The sequence below is a fragment of the Homarus americanus genome, unplaced genomic scaffold (genome assembly GCF_018991925.1).
Source record: "Homarus americanus isolate GMGI-L3 unplaced genomic scaffold, GMGI_Hamer_2.0 scaffold56333, whole genome shotgun sequence".
NCBI classification, from domain to species: domain Eukaryota; kingdom Metazoa; phylum Arthropoda; class Malacostraca; order Decapoda; family Nephropidae; genus Homarus; species Homarus americanus.
In genome coordinates, this window is record NW_024734940.1 from 11541481 (window position 1) to 11561634 (window position 20154).

Below are 20154 nucleotides of genomic sequence, written 5' to 3' on the forward strand. Positions count from 1 at the left end.
TCGTAGGATTTTCCCCACACCTGAGAGATTAGGTTAGGCTGGATTAGGTTGGGTTTTGGTTGGGTTAAGGTTAGGTTAGGTTGGCTTAGGGTAAGTTAGGTTTGGGTGCATTGTTATAGGTTAGGTTAGGCTAGTAAATGAAAATTGTGGATGAAATATGGAAGTAGATGGTTGTGGTAAACAGTGGTAGATGGTGGTAGGTGTAGTGGTAGACAGTGGTAGATGGTGGTAGGTGGTAGATGGTTGTGGTAAATAGTGGTAGATAGTGGTATATGGTGGTAGACAGTGGTAGATTTATTACTAAAGGAAAAAATATAAGAACAAAATTTTCCATTTAAAATTATTTCTTATTTTCTCTCGTGGCTCAAAGTAAGGAGAACACCCCCTCCCCACGCCCCTCCCACACTCCTCCCACGCCCCTCCATACGCCTACCTTACCTCAACTCCGCCTCCCACATGTCTTCTCCCCCCCTTTTACCTACTTACCTCTACCGCCCCTTCTCCTGGCTCTCCCCTCACCACTTACCCCCAGAGACATAATAGGCCTAAGATTTGACATGAAATTTACTCGTGCCAGATTCTCTTTTCTTCTGACTTCAAATATTCCTTATAAAATGGCGTCTTGATTGTGTTAAGACTTTACTCTGACTAAATGTGTTTTGGGTTGTTATTGTTTCAAGATTTCTGGGGGAAAATTTGACGTTCGACTGTTAAATGGTTTGGGTTATGCATCGTGCGACGTGTGTGTGTCTTATATCATGTGAGGGCGTGTGCTGGGCGTGTGCTGGGCGTGTGCTGGGCGTGTGGTATGTAGGAGAGGCGTGCATGGTGGTGGTGGTGGCGTGGTGGGTATTTCTCGTGCCAGGGTGAGCGTAGAGCCCGCAGGCCTGGTGGAGGGGTGGCGAAGAGCCTACAGGGGTCAGAGGTCGCGGGGGCGGGGCCTGGTTAGGAGGAGGGAGAAGAGAGAAACCAGGGAGGGTTGGGGAGGGAAGGAAGAAGGACTATGAAGGGAGGAAGGGAGGGAGTTAAGGGTCGGTGGGGGAGGTAAAGGTACCGTGGGAGAGAGAGGCCCTCTGCCCCTTACAGTCCAACAGCACCTCGTCTCCACCACACTTCTTGCCTTGTGGCCGTCCGCTCACCCTCGCCACCCTCGTCCTCCACTCTGTCTGCCGCTACTGTGTCTGCCACCTCCGCTGTCTGCCGCAGGATCGTTTGTGTCTTCGTCGAGGTTATAACACGTTGCCGCAGCCGCCACATGGGCAACGTGCAGGTAGGTCCAGCCGCCACCGCCATGGGCAACGTGCAGGTAGGTCCAGCCGCCCACACTAACTGCTGCTGTGTTACGCGTGAAGACTGGTAGCCATGCCGCCCGCCCCGCCACCCAGCCCCGGCCACCCTACCACTGCCACCACCACCCCCGCCACGTCCGCCCATACCCCCACCCCGCCACGTGCCGCCACAACATCTCCACCCCCGCCACAACACATCCGCCCCCGCCACGTGCCGCCCACAACACCTCCACCCCCGCCACGTGCCGCCCACAACGTTCACCCTCGCAACGTGCCGCCCACAACACCTCCACCCCGCCACGTGCCGCCCACAACACCTTCACCCTGGCCACGTGCCGCCCACCACCTTCACCCTCGCCACGTGCCGCCCACAACACCTTCACCCTCGCCGTGCCGCCCACAACACCTCCACCCCGCCACGTGCCGCCCACAACACCTTCACCCTGGCCGTGCCGCCCAACCCTTCACCCTCGCCACGTGCCGCCCACAACACCTCCACCCCCGCCACGTGCCGCCCACAACACCTTCACCCTCGCCACGTGCCGCCCACAACACCTCCACCCCGCCATGACCACATCACCTCCACTCCCGCCCCACTTACAATAATTGTTAGTGTGACGCTGTTACTGTCCTCAAGGTGTGACGCTGTTACTGTCCTCAAGGTGTGACGCTGTTACTGTCCTCAAGGTGTGACGCTGTTACTGTTCTCAAGGTGTGACGCTGTTACTATCCTCAAGGTGTGACGCTGTTACTGTCCTCAGGTGTGACGCTGTTACTGTCCTCAAGGTGTGACGCTGTTACTGTCCTCAAGGTGTGACGCTGTTACTGTCCTCAAGGTGTGACGCTGTTACTGTCTCAGGTGTGACGCTGTTGCTGTCCTCAAGGTGTGACGCTGTACTGTCCTCAGGTGTGACGCTGTTACTGTCCTCAAGGTGTGACGCTGTTACTGTCCTCAAGGTGTGACTGTTACTGTCCTCAAGGTGTGACGCTGTTACTGCCCGCCACATTACTAAACACAAATATAGATCCAACACACACACACACACACACACACACACACACACCACACACACACACACACACACACACACACACACACACACACACACACACACACACACACACACACACACACTCACACACACACACACACACACACACACTCACACACACACACACACACACACACACACACACACACACACACACACACACGAAAATAGAAAAAGAGAGAGAGAGAGAGAGAGCTGTTCTGTGTTCAAGCGGTCATACTAAAGTCTCTCTCTCTCTCACCTTCACAAGGCCATGGCCATTAACCACCATTTCATTGCCTCGTTAAGTGAGAAAAGAAAACTGGGTCGTGATTCTTAACTCAGTTGTGTTAGAAAGCTTTGAGGAGAAGTATATTGTGTGTGTGTGTGTGTGTGGCTACCACACACACACACACACACACACACACACACACACACACCTCACCACACACACTCACAACACACACACCACACACACACACACACACACACACACACACACACACACACACACACACACACACACACACACACACACACTATCCTTCCCATAGATTAAGGTGAATCAGTGCGCAGTTTCTCTGAGCAGCGCCGGCCCAGTACAGCGGCGCATCCTACCACCACGCGCGGCGCAGAATCCACTTTTCCCTTACCCTCGCCCAGACAGACTCGGGGTATGATGGTGGGTAGTGGGTATGGGTGGAGGTGGTGTGGGTATGTGGCAGTAGTAAGAGGTGGGTAAATACGGGGAGTGGGTGTGGGGCATGGGTGGTGGGGACTGTATATGGGCAGGGATAGAGGTGGGTACAGAGCATGGGTAGAGGACAGAAGTGGGTGGATACGACAGTGAAGGAGTCAGGGGAGTTTTGGGGTGAATAATGACATTGTAAGAATGTGTGTAGTCTTGGGGGTGTGGGTGTGGAAGACAGTCTACACACACACACACACACACACACACACACACACACACACACACACACACACACACACACACACACACAGGAACAAATCATGAACGGTATCAACCTTGTGCATCTTTCTCCCGTGGACCATAAACCACCCTTGCCTCAGTACCCATTGCAATATTGCATACTGCACCCTGGTGAGTTATCGCCCTCAACATACAGTACATATATACACGACAAATAAAAAATATTATTTATTTTATTTTTTAACGAATTTTGGTATGTTAAGATAAATTTTACCCAGGTGTATGAGAACGCTAATTAACTTTAAATGCCTCTTTTTCCGTTCGCTACTGAGATTACCATAATAACTGACGTGTGGTGGCGGTGGCTCTAACATGAAGTGAACACCTGTGATAAACTAAACAGGTGTTGCTGAAGTTCACGTGTTTCCTCCCTCTCTGCCCCTCCACACAGCTGCGACAGATGTGAAGGGGAGGGAGGTAGGTTCATTTACCGTCAAAATGAGTAAATTAGTGAATGTGAGCTGCGTAATTTGAGTTAAGAGATCATTTAGTGCAGGTGTTTGGGAGGAGACAGACAGACAGACAGACAGACAGACAGACAAACAGACAGACAGACAGACAGAATATAGGTACTGTAGTTTGGTATAATAACAATCATATACTATAGTGTTACCCGCACACACACACACACACACACACACACACACACACACACACACACACACACGTACACAAATTTGATATGTAAACCAGATTTAATATTTAACCCTTTGAGTACGATGTTCTTTCATTCAAGGGGCTATGACGTGTTATCCTCGTACACCTTACACTCATCCACCCACTACCCACCCACTACCCACCCACTACCCACCCACTACCAAGTATCACACCCATATTCACTACCACAACAACCGCCCACCCACTCACCACCATTACCACCACCCACTTGCCACCATTACCACCACCCATATCCACCACCACCCACCAGTACACCCCTAAAAGAACACCCTCAAATACCCCCCACCCAATAAAATAGGGTAGGTAGGCCGGGGACGGTGTCGTGGTAGGCCTGGGTGGGTAGGCCTGGTGGGTAGGCCAGAGTGGGTAGATGTGTGGTGGGTGAGGTGAGGTGGGGATATACCAATCGCTGCCCTCTAGTCGCTTTGTCATGATTATAGCGTCGGTTCATGCCAAAGGGTCAGCCGTGACAGGGCATGACACCCACAGGATAAATGACAGTAATTGTAGTGCTTACTTGTGTACACTGGGTTATTAGCGACGATTATTGTCGGTACACCTCCTGTGACTCTGAGTGAACTAGAGGGGTGAGAGAGGTGAGGGTGAAGGGGTGTGTGGGTGAAGGGTGTGTGTAGGGGAAGGTGTGTGGAGGTGAAGGGGTGTGTGGAGGGTGAAGGGGTTGGAGGGTGAAGGGGTGTGTGGAGGTGAGGGGTGTGTAGGGGGTGAGGGGTGTGTGGAGGTGTGGAGGGTGAAGGGTGTGTGGAGGGTGAAGGGGTGTGTGGAGGTGAAGGTGGTGAGGGTGTGGAGGTGAAGGTGTGTGGAGGTGAAGGGGTGTGTGTGAAGTGAAAGGGGTTGTGGAGGGTGAAGGGGGTGTGTAAGGGGTGAAGGGTGTGGAGGGTGAAGAGGGTGTAAGGGGTGAAGGGGGTGTGTGGAGGGTGAAGGGTGTGGGGGGTGAAGGGGTGTGTGGAGGTGAAGGGGTGTGTGTAAGGGGTGAAGGGGTGTGGGGGTGAAGAGGGGTGTGTGAGGGTGAAGGGTATGTGGAGGTAAAGGGGCGTGTGGAGGTGAAGGGGTGTGTAAGGGGTGAAGGGGTGTTGGAGGGTGAAGGGGTGGGATGAAAGGGTGTGTGTGTAAAGGGGGTGAAGGGGTGTGTGTGAGGGTGAAGGGGTGTGGAGGGTGAAGGGGTGTGTGTAAGGGGTGAAGGGTGTGAGGGTGAAGGGGTGTGTGGAGGGTGAAAGGGTGTGTGTGTAAGGGGTGAAGGGGGTGTGTGTGAGGGTGAAGGGTGTGTGGAGGGTGAGGGGTGTGTGTAGGGGTGAAGGGGTGTGTAAGGGGGGTGAAGGGATAGATGAGGGTGTGAAAGGGGTGAAAAGTGAGGAAAGATTACCTCAATTGCAGAAATTGTCCATTAAATTACTATAAACCTCCTCCATATTATATGTGTGTGTGTGTGTGTGTGTGTGTGTGTGTGTGTGTGGTTCACTCTCAGGTGTGTCGCCGTAATGATTGATCTCAGGTACAGGTGTTCACTAGCACGTGTCGCTCTAAATGATACCGCTACTTAACGTTGATGTGGCGCGCGCAGTGTGTGTGTGTGTGTGGGGGGTGGAAGTGGAAAGACACTGGGGGTAAATGGGTGGGATGGTACACGGAACAAGGAGTGGGTGGGTGGGTGGGTGGGTGGGTGGTGATGTAACCAGGGAAGATCGTGTTTTCAATTGACCACACCCAATATTTAACTGTGAGTTACCCCGCCCAACCCCGTCTAGTCCCGCCCAGTCCCACCCAGTCTACCTGCAGTCATAGTACAGTCTCGTGATAAATATGTATGTATGTATGTATGTATGTATGTATGTATGTATGTATAATAATAACTTGGGTTCATTAGATACTGAAAACACTTAACATAGAATAATTTACTTCTCGTGTTTAAGCTGGTGAGGTGAGGTACTGAGGTGAGGGAGAAAGAACCTTACCTCACTAACAGACAGAGCCGCTTACCTGGCCACGTTAATGAGCAACACACACACGCACACGACTCATATGCAGCACCGCCTCTCCACTAGATAAGATAAGATTAGATAAAACAGCTTTATAAATAATATTCTGACAGTCACTTTAAGTAAAATTTTAACTTACAACTGTTGTGGGTTTTCGTGTTGTTGTTTATGTCTTCACCTTCATGCTTTTAGGATTTTCTCCGCCCGGATTTTGTTTATGTTCGTTCTTTTAGGGTAAATGTTGTGGTTATCCTGAATTAATTTTATTATTGAAGTAAATATTGAAGTTTGTGAATTTTTATGAATAATGGGAAGAAAAATTTGAAGTTTTAAATGAAACTATACAAGAGTTTGAACTTTTAATCGAATATTATACATAAATTTGAACTTTAAAAGAAAATTATATTTAAATTTAACTTTTTAATGAATAATATACAGAAATAATTAACCTTTAAATTACTAATACACATAAATTTAATCTTTTAACAAAAAACTACAGCAATTTTCACTTTGAATGAATAAACAACAATAATTTTAACATTTAACAATACTTACTTATTAAACACTCTGGAAAAATTACTTATCGTTGCAAAATGAAAATCATCTTTACGATCCCAAAAACTGGAGAAAAAATCATATTGTTGTTAAAATTTAGCCAAACAATTTACCTTGTCGACAACCTTTCCGCTGTACCTGATAATGTATGTAAATTAGATAGAGAAATGTAAATAACTAGAGGAGGAATAATGGGAAGAATAAATAGTGTGGATAAACAAGGCTTAAAGAGAGAGAATAAACGGGGTGTATGAGAGAGAGAGAGAGTAGCCAGACTTCAACCCTACCTTCCCGTAGACACGAGTGGTGGTGGTGGTGAATGGTGTATGGTGATGTATGGTGGTGTATGGTGGTGTATGGTGATGTATCGTGGTGTATGGTGATGTATGGTGGTGTATGGTGGTGTATGGTGATGTATCGTGGTGTATGGTGTATGGTGGTGTATGGTGGTGTATGGTGGTGTATGGTGTGTAGTATTGATGGTTAACATTGACCAGTATAATTATATTAAGGGTTACGTCTCGTTCTCTCCATACATCCTAAATTTCGGCCATGGCCCAGCCGACCATATGGCCCATATGGCCCGAACTAGCACCTTCAACTAGCAAACTGATCCCTTGTCCTTAATCGTCCTCAAAGGGTTATTAAACTTAAACCCTCGCCCTTAATCGTCCTCAAAGGGTTATTAAACTTAAACCCTCGCCCTTAATCGTCCTCAAAGGGTTATTAAACCTAAACCCTCGCCCTTAATCGTCCTCAAAGGGTTATTAAACTTAAATTCTCGCCCTTAATCGTCCTCAAAGGGTTATTAAACCTAAACCCTCGCCCTTAATCGTCCTCAAAGGGTTAAGAATTCGGTGAGCTGGGCTGGTCTCCACTATGTCCAAAAAGGTGAAAACATTCCAAGCGAGAGAGAGAGAGACCTTAACCCTTCAAGACGTGTAAGGAAGTCGAGGTCGACCTCCAGGGAGGGTGGGCGGGCCTAGGTGAGATACTACGCCCACAAATTGATATGGATTGCCAGCTCGGACGCCCACGCCTGTACACTTGATTGCAGAGAGGAGAGCAATGTAGGAATGTTGGTTAGGGGGTAGGAGGGGGTGGAGGAGGTGAAGGTGGAGACAAGGTGAGGAGGAGGAGGAGGAGGAGGTGGACACAAGAATAGGAGGACGAGGAGGTGGAGGGACGAGGGTAGGAAGAGAAGGGGTGAGAGACAGGGGTAGGAGGAGGGAGGAGGAGGAGAAGACAAGTGAGAGGTAATCTTCTATACAACAAGATATATCCTTCTTTATTGTTTATTATATCATTTATCTATATATCTATCTATTTATATATTCATTTATTCATATAATTACATAAACTGATAAATAATAGTAACAGACAGACAGACAGACAGACAGACAGACAGACAGACAGACAGACAGACAGACAGACAGACAACCAGATGATATATTATTAGAAAGATATAGATATATAGAATTAGATTGATATAGAATAAAATATATGGTATTAGAAGCTTTTAATGTCTCTGTGTTTAGCTTAAAGAATTAAACGGATTTGATTAAGTTTTGATGAGTTTAGGTCACACATGAACGTTTATACCGCTTATCAACATCTTTGCCTTTGATATAAAACGTTTGCATTCATATGGACGTTTTTAATGTAATAGTAAAACGTTTTATTATGACGATGCGATGTTTATACTTTTAATTAAACGTTTATATGGTGTAATAACGTGTTTATTTCCTCTAATAAAGCGACCATATTATATATCAACGTTTCTAGCTGATGTCAACACTGCCTTCAGCCTATCAGAGCGCAGCACCAACGTTTCTAGCTGATGTCAACACAGTCTTCAGCCTATCAGAGCGCAGCACCAACGTTTCTAGCTGATGTCAACACAGTCTTCAGCCTATCAGAGCGCAGCACCAACGTTTCTAGCTGATGTCAACACAGTCTTCAGCCTATCAGAGCGCAGCACCAACGTTTCTAGCTGATGTCAACACAACCTTCAGCCTATCAGAGCGCGCCATCATCCCTCACATTCACTGTATTTTAATGGCGCATTTGTGTCACTGTAAATCACCTTTTAATGTACGAGTCAGTTTACTGGCCATTTACATTATATAAATCATAAGTTGTATTAGCCGCTATTTTCACGGACCATAGCCATTACACACGCGAGCCAGCCAGCCAGCCAGTTAGCCAGTCAGTCTCCCAGTTATTCAGTCAGTCAGTTAGCCAGTCAGTCAACCAGTTAGCCAGCCAGCCAGTCAGACCCATGTGGTACTCGCTATTTCCGTGTTACAATCTCATTTATCAAGTATGATGGTCAAGAGAGTATAGCTTTTCGTTTGGACTTTGCATCTTTGCGTATTGTTTTTTTTTTCTCTTTTGCGTCAAGTTTTAGCCCTTTTCTTTGTTTTGCGTCAATTTCTTGTTTTTGTTGTTTGCGTCATTTTCTTGTTTTTGTTGTTTTGCATCATTTTCTTGTGTGTTTTTTGTTTTGCGTCAAGTATCACGTATCTCGTCTCTCATTGGTTGATACATCAGGTCTGGTCATGAAGTCTCGTCTCTCATTGGTTGATACATCTGGTCTGGTCATGAAGTCTTGTCTCTCATTGGTTGATGCATCAAGTTTGGTCATGAACTGTTTGGATTATAAATTCATGACTTCTCAACGCAGGGCAGTCACGCAGGGAACCCACGCGGCTCTGTCATTGGTTGATGGAATATCACAGTGAATCGTGACTGGCTGCTTGGAGACCCCTTGAGCTGTGATTGGCTGGGAGAAAGACAAATGATTTCTTGGGATTTTTACAATTTACGATACGATAACTTGTAACCAGGGCGACGATCACTGTCACCACCTTCAAGAGTCGCTGGGTAGTCACTTAAACTCGCTAAAATAAACTGAGAATCGATAACATTTGCTAAAAACATTTAAAAAATTACTTTTATTCAGTAATATCTTCCCTAATAAACGTAAAGTTCGTTAACATTAAGCAAATATTCGCTTAAATTTTATAACGTCGCAAATTTCGCTAAAATTAATCCCAAAGTCGCTAAAATTCATAAAAATTATCCTACAAATCCCTCAACATTAATTATTTATCTCCAAAACTCACTTAAATTAACTCACATTATCCTAAGGGCTCGCTCAAACTCACTCAAGTTCACTTAAATTAACTCACATTATCCTAAGGGCTCGCTCAAACTCACTCAAGTTCACTTAAATTAACTCACATTATCCTAAGGGCTCGCTCAAACTCACTCAAGTTCACTTAAATTAACTCACATTATCCTAAGGGCTCGCTCAAACTCACTCAAGTTCACTTAAATTAACTCACATTATCCTAAGGGCTCGCTCAAACTCACTCAAGTTCACTTAAATCGATCCAAATAAAAGTTGTTGAAGGGATCCCAACAGCTGCTAAACTTGGCGACTTGATGTTGGTGACAGATTGTAAACACAGCTGTTAATAAAGTTATCTTATGTGTAAATAAAGATATCTATCATATATGTAAATTAAGTTACCTTTAGTGTAAATTAAGGAGTGTGAACATGTGTCTGTTTTTATATGTGCGTTTGTGTGTACATGTACTGTGTGTGTGTGTCCACCAAATCATGGATGTTATCGGAAAGGGAGACGTTATCGGGAAACTGGGTGTTATCGAGAAGGTTGGTGTTATTAAAAAGATAAGCCTGTTATTTATCGGAAAGATGCTTGTTTATCGGGAAGTGTGTTATCGGAAAAGTGGATTATCGGAATGGTAAGGGTCAATCGGTGCGGTAAATATGAAAGGGAACCGGCCTGTATCGGGAAGTTTCCTATATCGGGAAGATGTCTTATCGGGATGATGCTTGTTATCGGGAAGATGTTTATTATCGGGAAGGCACATGTTATCGGGTTACTAACAGTTTCATCGGGAAGAGAAATAATATCGTAAAAAATAAACATAAAAAAATAAATTAAAACAATATTAATAAAAAAAATTGTGAGTAAAATAAAATAGAAAAATAAGAAAATGATGATCATATACATACATACATACATACATATACATACATACATACATACATACATACATACATACATACATACATACATACATACATACATACATACATACATACATATATACATACACTAAAATAAATTATTTACCATAATTAAACAAATATTAACTGAAAATAAAAATAATTAGAATAAAAATACAAAATAATTGAAAAAATTATAAAAAATCTTAAAATTTAAACAAAACAAAATATATAAATAAATTAAATAAAAATACAGCGAAGACAAAAACAAATTCAACATAAAATACAACACAAGAGAATAAATTATTTCACAAAATTTTTCCAGAAATTTCCAAGAAAAATTTAATGTTCGTAAATAAATCAAATTTCTTCGTCAACTAATAATTTCCTTAAGTGTTTTTCTCGCCATTATAAACATGAATTATAATCTGACTCAAGATGTTTGTGGTTTGGTTGCAACTTTCAAGAGATTTTTCAATGTTGCAAATGTTTTAAATATTGCAACTTTGGAGAGTGTAAATGTTGCAGGTTTTGTTAAATGTTAATATTATAAAGTTTTAGAATAATCGTCTGACAAATTGTATATAACATTCACCTCTACACACACACACACACACACACACACACACACTACGTAACATAGCGCTGATTAAGTCGCACGGAACATGACGCTACTGTTCCTTTAATAAAACAATTATATAATTAATTTTTATTCCATGTAACAACTATAATCTGTTATAGGAAATTATGTCTGGTAATTATATATGAATTATAGCCAGAAATTATATACAGATTAACAAATAATTCAAAAATATACAATGATAATAATACAATAATGACAATACACCAATAATGTTAATACAACAGATATACAATAGACAAGAATACAACAATAATACATTAACTACAATAGGAACTACACTACTACTAATAAAATACTACAATAATAATACAAGTGAGCGAACGTTGGGTATTTTATTTTATTTTGTATTGTATTAAATAGTTGTATTTTTTCTCTATTTTATTTTAATTTTATTTATTTTAGTTATTTTTTTTCTATAAACTAAATAATTTTTTTTTATTAGTATTTTTATTTTTCTTGTATTTTATTTTATTTTATTTTGTTATTTTTCCTTATTATAATTTTTACTATTATTTATATTTTGGTATGTTCGTATTATGAGTGTTTTAATTATTACTTTTATTGGGGTAGGCGGGTAGAGGAGGGTGTAAGTGGGTGTAGGTGGGTGTAGGCGGGTGCAAGCGTACCTGCTGGGTGTATGGCGGTGTTTGAGGTGGTGAAGTGTACCTGCTGGGTGTATGACGGTGTATGAGGGTGTAGAAGTGTACCTGCTGGGTGTATGACGGTGTATGAGGGTGGTGAAGTGTACCTGCTGGGTGTATTGTGGTGTGGGTGTACTTTCAGGGTGTAGATGGGTGTAGGAATATACTTGCTGGATGTAGATGGGTGTAGGCGGGTGTAGGTGGGAGAGGCACGAGGAGAGAGGAACATTACCATGCCATATGTTAGTAAGGGTCGACGGAGTGCTCAATGTATTAGCATAATGCGTGCTGACGTCTCACCCGCCACCCAGCACCGCCCACAGCCGCCCACCCTCCCACCCGCACCATCAAGGGCCAGCCCATCCTGCCTGCTCCTCTCCAGGACTTCTCTAGGGCCCCGTGACCCTGTCTGCCCCTCTCTACAGCCCCTTGGCTCTCTCTGCCCCTTATCAGGTTTTTCTCAGAGCCCTTAACTCTTTCTTCCTCATCCCACAGATCTCTCAGGGCCCTTCCTCCTCGCCTCCCCTTTGCCCTGAGCATCCTCAAGGACTCACGGATATAACTGCGTCTTGCCAGGCCTTCCCCATTCCCGTCTGCCTCCCTGTCTGCCAGTCCCCGGCTGCCACTCCCCAGCTGCCACTCCCCAGCTGCCACTCCCTCGGCTGCCCTCCCCCGTCTGCCACTCCCCGTCTGCCTCCCCATCTGCCATTCCCCGTCTGCCACTCCTGGCACCCACGCCCCGTCTGCCACTCCCGTCTGCCACTCCCCCGCCTGCTACTCCCCATCTGCCACTCCCGTTTGAGACTCCCCGTCTGCCACTCCCCGGCTGCCACTCCCCAGCTGCCACTCCTCCGGCAGCCACGTCCCCGTCTGCCACTCTTCCATCTGCCACTCCCCGTCTGCTACTCCCCATCTGCCCTCCCCCGTTGTCTCCCCGTCTGCCACTCCCCGTCTGCCACTCCCAGCTGCCACTCCCCCGGCAGCCACGTCCCATCTGCCACTCCCCATCTGCCACTCCCCGTTTGAGACTCCCCGTCTGCCACTCCCCGTCTGCTACTCCCTATCTGCCACTCCCCGTTTGGAGACTCCGTCGCCACTCCCCGTCTGCTACTCCCCGTCTGCCACTCCCCCGTCTGCTACTCCCCGTCTGCCATTCCCCAGAACTTTCTCAAGCCTCCCCGTGACCCTGTCTGACCCCGTCTTTAAGTATTTCCCGCCCACCGCCCACCACCCACCGCCCACCACCCTCCCTCAGTCTTGTGACATATCCTGTGGTGTAACTTCCTCTTAGTCTTCACCTTCAGGAACTTCTTCAGGAATTCCATGGGAAGTCTCGTCATTCTCTCATGGTTAACCCGGAACTATAGAACAATAGGATGATGTTATTGTTTTATCTGGATGTTGTAGCTGAGACGGCCGCACTTATTGTACCTGGTGAAGGTGTGGAGGGAGAGAGAAGAGAGAGAGGGAGAGAGGAGAGAGAGAAGAGAGGAGGGTGAAGGGAGAGAGAGAGAGAGAGAGAGAGAGAGGGGGAGGGTGAAGAGAGAGAGAGAGAGAGAGAGAGAGAGAGAGAGGGGAGAGTGAAGAGGGAGGGTGAGAGAGAGAGAGAGAGAGAGAGAGGGGGAAGGAGTGAGGAATTGGGATGAGAGAGTAAGGGGCAGAAGGGTGAGAAAGTGAAGATAGAGAGGAGGATGAAACGAGAGAGAAAGGGGAAGAGAGGAGATAGGGAGGTGAAGAAAGTGACACACACACACACACACACACACACACACACACACACACACACACACACACACACACACACACACACACACACACACACACACACACGCATCTTCTCGTCTTCTTTACCTAATTGGCTCTGTGACTCATGGCTCTCCGCTCTCCTGTATTGGCTCTCCTCTCCCTCCTCTCCTACTCCCTCCCTCACTCTCCCTCCTCTCCTTCACTCTCTCCCTTACTCTCCCTTACTCTCCCTCACTCTCCTTACTCTCCCTCACTCTCCCTTACTCTCCCTTACTCTCCTTACTCTCCTTACTCTCCTCACTCTCCCTTACTCTCCCTCCTCTCCTTACTCTCCCTTACTCTCCCTCTCTCCTTACTCTCACTCTCCCTTACTCTCCCTTACTCTGCCTCACAGCTCACCATAACACCTGTCACAAGGCACTACAGTCCAACACCTGTCTGGGTCATCACAGGTGTTGGACTGGTTAACTGACAGACTGATTGTTGACTGCATCTGTTTTGGAGGGTGATCTAAGGGGACTGTGGTGATCTAAGGGACTGTGGTGATCTAAGGGACTGTGGTGATCTAAGGGGACTGTGGTGATCTAAGGGGTCTGTGGTGATCTAAAGGGGTCTGTGGTGATCTAGGGGACTGTGGTGATCTAAGGGGTCTGTGGTGATCTAAGGGGTCTGGTGATCTAAGGGACTGTGGTGATCTAAAGGGGACTGTGGTGATCTAGAGGACTGTGGTGATCTAAGGGACTGTGGTGATCTAAGGGGTCTGTGGTGATCTAAGAGGCTTGTGGTGATCTAAGGGGTGTGGTGATCTAAGGGGACTGTGATCTAGGGACTGTGGTGATCTAAGGGGTCTGTGGTGATCTAAAGGGACTGTGGTCAACAAGGGGACTGTGGTGATCTAAGGGGTCTGTAGTGACTACAATTATTCGTTTGCTTGGTGAGATTGGTGACTGTAAAGGGATATTTTATTGCTAACTCTTGTAATATATTGCAACAAGTGTGATAGCTATTGAAAGATATTGAACAAGCCACAACATATCGTTACAGAGAGACAGACAGACAGCGATAGCTCTCTCTGTCTGTCTATCTGTCTGTATGTCTGTATATATATGTGCTGGATAATATATCTTTCTCTGATCGCAATTGACAGGACGTGGTACATACAGCTCTCTCTCTCTCTCTCTCTCTCTCTCTCTCTCTCTCTCTCTCTCTCTCTCTCTCTCTCTCTGGCCACACGTACACCAGAGTCGTCCTGTGTCACAGCCCCAAAACTCCCCCCCTCCTCCCCCACCCAACACCTTTTGAGAGAGAGAGGATAAATGCATTGTCCGCCTCTTCACCAAATTAACGTCACCGGCAGCAAGCAGCTAACATACACACACACACACACTGCACCAAGTACACGAACCACTAAATCACCAAGATGTCTCTCGCTGTCACCATCAGTAATCATGATGTTAACAGGACTTATTTTCCGTCAGGTTTAAAGTTGGTGTTTTGAAAGTTATCATCAAGTGTGGTTCAATTGATGTCACCAAGATATTGTTTTTAATGATGTTATGTGATGTTATTTAGCGTTACCAACAGCAGAGACAGACAGACAAACAGACAGACAGACAGACAGACAGACAGACAGACAAAGTTAGAGATAGAGCGAAATAATGAAAGAGAGATCAGAGTTAGACAGACAGGAACAGACAGACAGAAGAACAGACAGACAGACAGAGAGAGAGAGAGAGAGAGAGAGAGAGAGAGCGAGAGGTCTTCATTAACTCACAAATCTTGCCTCATAAAACTCAGCCGTAAATCAGTTTCTAAGTAAAAAAAATCCCCACTACCTTCTCTGTTAAGTGTGCGTCGACAAATTAAGTAATAAGTCACTTACATTGGTTCTGTTGTACTTAAATTCTTACTTAACGTCAACAAATTAAGTGTCTCGTTACTTATACATTTAAACATTTACTTTACGACGATAAATTAACATAATATACTTAACATAATTTCTTAAGCACTTACATAACGAAAAGTAACACTTATATATGTAAAGAAATTGCTCAAGTATTTTTTAAAATTGTTAAGTAATTGCAGTGTATATTTTTGTAGTGTTAAGTAGTGATGAGGACCTGTGTGTATAGTTTGTATAGATGTATTAATTTATATTGATGTATATACAGGGTGATTCAGAAAACAATTACACAAATTACTTTACCTCGTCCCAATGCACTAAACATCGTCCCAATGCACTAAACATCGTCACAATGCACGAAACATCGTCACAATGCACTACACATCATCACAATGCACTAAACATCGTCACAATGCACTACACATCATCACAATGCACTAAACATCGTCACAATGCACTACACATCATCACAATGCACTAAACATCGTCACAATGTACTACACAAAGTCACAATGCACTACACATCGTCACAATGCACTAAACATCGTCACAATGTACAACACAAAGTCACAATGCACTACACATCGTCACAATGCACTAAACATCGTCACAATGCACTAAACATCGTCACAATCCACTAAACATCGTCATAATGCACTACATCGTCACAATGCACTAAACATCGTCACAATGTACTACACAAAGTCACAATGCACTACACATCGTCACAATGCACTAACATGTGCACTAAACATCGTCACAATGCACTAAACATCGTCACAATGCACTACACATCGTCACATGCACTAAACATCGTCACAATGCACTACACATCGTCACAATGCACTAAACATCGTTACAATGTACTGCACAAGTCACAATGCACTGCATCGTCACAATGCACTAAACATCGTCACAATGCACTAAACATCGTCACAATGTCATACACATATACATTGCACTAAACATCGTCACAATGCACTAAACATCGTCACAATGCACTAAACATCGTCACAATGCACTAAACATCGTCACAATGTACTGCACAAAGTCACAATGCACTGCACATCGTCACAATGCACTAAACATCGTCACAATGCACTAAACATCGTCACAATGCACTACACATCGTCACAATGCACTACATATCGTCACAATGCACTACATATCGTTAATGTACTGCACAAAGTCTGCACTGCACATCGTCACAATGCACTGCACATCGTCTGCATAAACATCGTCACAATGCACTAAACATCGTCACAATGCACTAAACATCATCACAATGCACTGCACATCGTCTGCACTACATCAATGCACCACTAAACATCGTCAATGCACTAAACATCGTGCAGTACCCATCGTCACATGCACTAAACATCGTCACAATGCATTGCACATCGTCACAATGCACTAAACATCGTCACAATGCACTACACATCGTCACTGCACTACATATCGTCGCACTCACATATCGTTTGTCTATGCACAAAGTCACAATGCACTGCACATCGTCACAATGCACTACATCGTCACAGTGCACTACACGTCACAATGCACTAAACATCGTCACAATGCACTAAACATCGTCACAATGCACTACACATCGTCACAATGCACTACACATCGTCACAATGCACTAAACATCGTCACAATGCACTAAACATCGTCACTATGGACACAGGAGGTCTCGGTTGATCTTGCAATAAACTGCAAGACGTCTCGACTCTCCATAAACCAGGAAACATTTGATAACATTCGGCTGTGTCATGCTCCCAGGTCACTCTGCCAAGGTGACACGTTCTCCTAGGTCACACTACCAAGGTGACACGTTCTCCTAGGTGACACTCCAAGGTGACACGTTCTCCAGGTGACACTACCAAGGTGACACGTTCTCCTAGGTGACACTACCAAGGTGACATACGTTCTCTAGGTGACACTACCAAGGTGACACGTTCTCCTAGGTGACACTACCAAGGTGACACGTTCTCCTGGGTGACACTACCAAGGTGACACGTTCTCTAGGTGACACTACCAAGGTGACACTACCAAGGTGACACGTTCTCTAGGTGACACTACCAAGGTGATACGTTCTCCTAGGTGACACTACCAAGGTGATACGTTCTCTAGGTGACACTACCAAGGTGACACGTTCTCCTAGGTGACACTACAAGGTGATACACGTTTCCTAGGTGACACTACCAGGTGATACGTTCTCCCTGGTGACACTACCAATACGTTCTCCTAGGTGACACTACCAAGGTGATACGTTCTCCTAGGTGACACTACCAAGGTGATACGTTCTCCTAGGTGACACTACCAAGGTGACACGTTCTCCTAGGTGACACTACGAAGATGACAAATTTTATGGTGGTACTTCAAAGTTAAGTTAGGTTAGGTTAGGTTAGGTTAGGTTAGGTTAGGTTAGGTTAGGTTAGGTTAGTGGTGTTCATCTTTTAGGTTAGTGGTGTTCATCTTCGGGTTATTCCTCTCATATATTCTCTAATAAATCCCAAGAGTTTCAACAACATTATCCTCAAACATTTCAACACTAAACACTTCAAGTTATTCCTCGAGCACCTGACAACAACCTTGATTCAATAATGATCTTGGGTGTGGAGGAGGAGGGAAAGAGGTCATGATTGTCTCAGCTAAAGCAAGAGAAGAAGAAATAAGATAATACTTTTCTTGTCTAAGCCACAAAAAAAATGAATTTGTTGTGGTGGTGGTGAGTGTTGGGGGCTGTGGGGTGTTCTGGGGACTCATGGTCTGGGGGAGGCTTATGAGGTCTTGGGGGCTCTGAGGGGTCTAGGGGCTCTCCTCACTGGGTCTAGGGGCTCTCCTCACGGGGGTCACACCAAACCATTATAATAATTTCTCCTGATTTTTGCACAAAACTTGAGAATATTGTGTGTGGTTCCAAGGACAGGTGAAGGTACATCTCTAAACCTTTATTATTGATAATTTTCTTCTCGTCTATTGAATCATTATTATTTATATTTTCTTCTCGTCTATTGAATCATTATTATTCATATTTTCCTCTCGTCTATTGAATATTATTATTCATATTTTCCTCTCGTCTATTGAATCATTATTATTCATATTTTCTTTCGTCTATTGAATCATTATTATTCATATTTTCCTCGTCTATTGAATCATTATTATTCATATTTTCCTCTGTCTATTGAATCATTATTATTCATATTTTCTTCTCGTCTATTGAATCATTATTATTCATATTTTCCTCGTCTATTGAATCATTTTATTATTTCCTCTCGTCTATTGAATCATTATTATTCATATTTTCGTCTATTGAATCATTATTATTCATATTTCTCTCGTCTATTGAATCATTATTATTTATATTTTCTCTCGTCTATTGAATCATTATTATTCATATTTTCCTCGTCTATTGAATCATTATTATTCATATTTTCCTCTCGTCTATTGAATCATTATTATTTATATTTTCTTCTCGTCTATTGAATCATTATTATTCATATTTTCCTCTCGTCTATTGAATCATTCCAAGGTGGTAATTCTAGTGGAGTTCAGTCGGTATTTACACATAGAATCGAATATTGTTTCTTGAGTTTTATTTAATGACGTAGTTAAGTATGCAGTATTTATTAGTCAAGGTGAGGTGGGTGTAGACGTGGGTGTAGAGGTGGGGTGTAGGTGAGGTGGGTGGAGGTGGGTGTAGACGTGGGTGTAGGTGAGGTGAGTGGAGAGGTGGGTGTAGTGGTGGGTGTAGAGGTGGGTGTAGGTGGGGTGGGTAGGTGGGGAGGTGGGTGGAGAGGTGGGTGTAGTGGTGGGTGGGTGGGTGTAGGTGAGGAGGTGTGAAGGTGGGTGTAGACGTGGGTGCAGAGGTGGGTGTAGGTGAGGTGGGTGGAGAGGTGGGGTGTAGGTGGTGGGTGGAGAGGTGGGTGTAGTGGTGGGTGTAGACGTGGGTGTAGGTGAGGTGGATGGAGAGGTGGGTGTAGTGGGGTGTAGAGGTGGGTGTAGGTGAGTGGAGAGGGTGGTATAGGTGAGGTGGGTGTAGAGGTGGGTATAGGTGAATGAGGTATTTATGAATGATTTTTTAAATGAATGTAAAATGTATGAAAGATTAAACTCAAGGAAAATCAAGAGAAAGGAATTGAAAGAAATTAAAGAAATATACACCTGGTGAATTATTACAGGTGAGTCATGAAGTTATCAATGAATTTAATGAATGAAGGAAATTGTAGGTTAATTAGACCAAAATAGAAGTATACATACATACATACATACATACATACATACATACATACATACATACATACATACATACCCTACTCAAAATAAATTCTTCAACTTTTCTACTTTTCAACTGTTTGTTTACTTTTGCTTTTAGGTTAGGTTAGGTTAGGTTAGGTTAGGTTAGGTTAGGTTAGGTTAGGTTAGGTTAGGTTAGGTTAGGTTAGGTTAGGTTAGGTATTATAGACTCAGTAAGACTCGAGTCAAGAGTATAGAGTCAGTCCTCACCTCGCGTCTCTCAGCGCCGCCATATTTGTCGTCTGAAAAGATAAGAGGAAAAATACAATCATGACGACGATACAAGGAAAACCCACACCACCACGGGGCGGGGTCATGGGTCAGGGGGGCATTGAGGGGCGTGGG

At 44.5% G+C, this 20154-nt stretch overlaps 1 protein-coding gene across 2 annotated transcripts in view; it reads left to right on the forward strand.

Moving 5' to 3' along the window:
• Positions 1-1084: 1084 nt before the first annotated feature.
• The window catches only part of LOC121870654 (protein odd-skipped-related 2-like), a 43983-nt gene continuing 24913 nt past the window's right edge, over positions 1085-20154 (forward strand). The window contains exons 1-2 of one of the 2 annotated variants that reach the window (XM_042372533.1): positions 1085-1255; positions 1288-1306. In XM_042372533.1, coding sequence (XP_042228467.1) covers positions 1292-1306 — 15 coding nt within the window. In that variant the 5' untranslated portion in view covers positions 1085-1255; positions 1288-1291. Of the gene's footprint in view, positions 1256-1277; positions 1307-20154 lie in introns of both variants that reach the window. The other variant, XM_042372531.1, reaches the window with a different exon arrangement.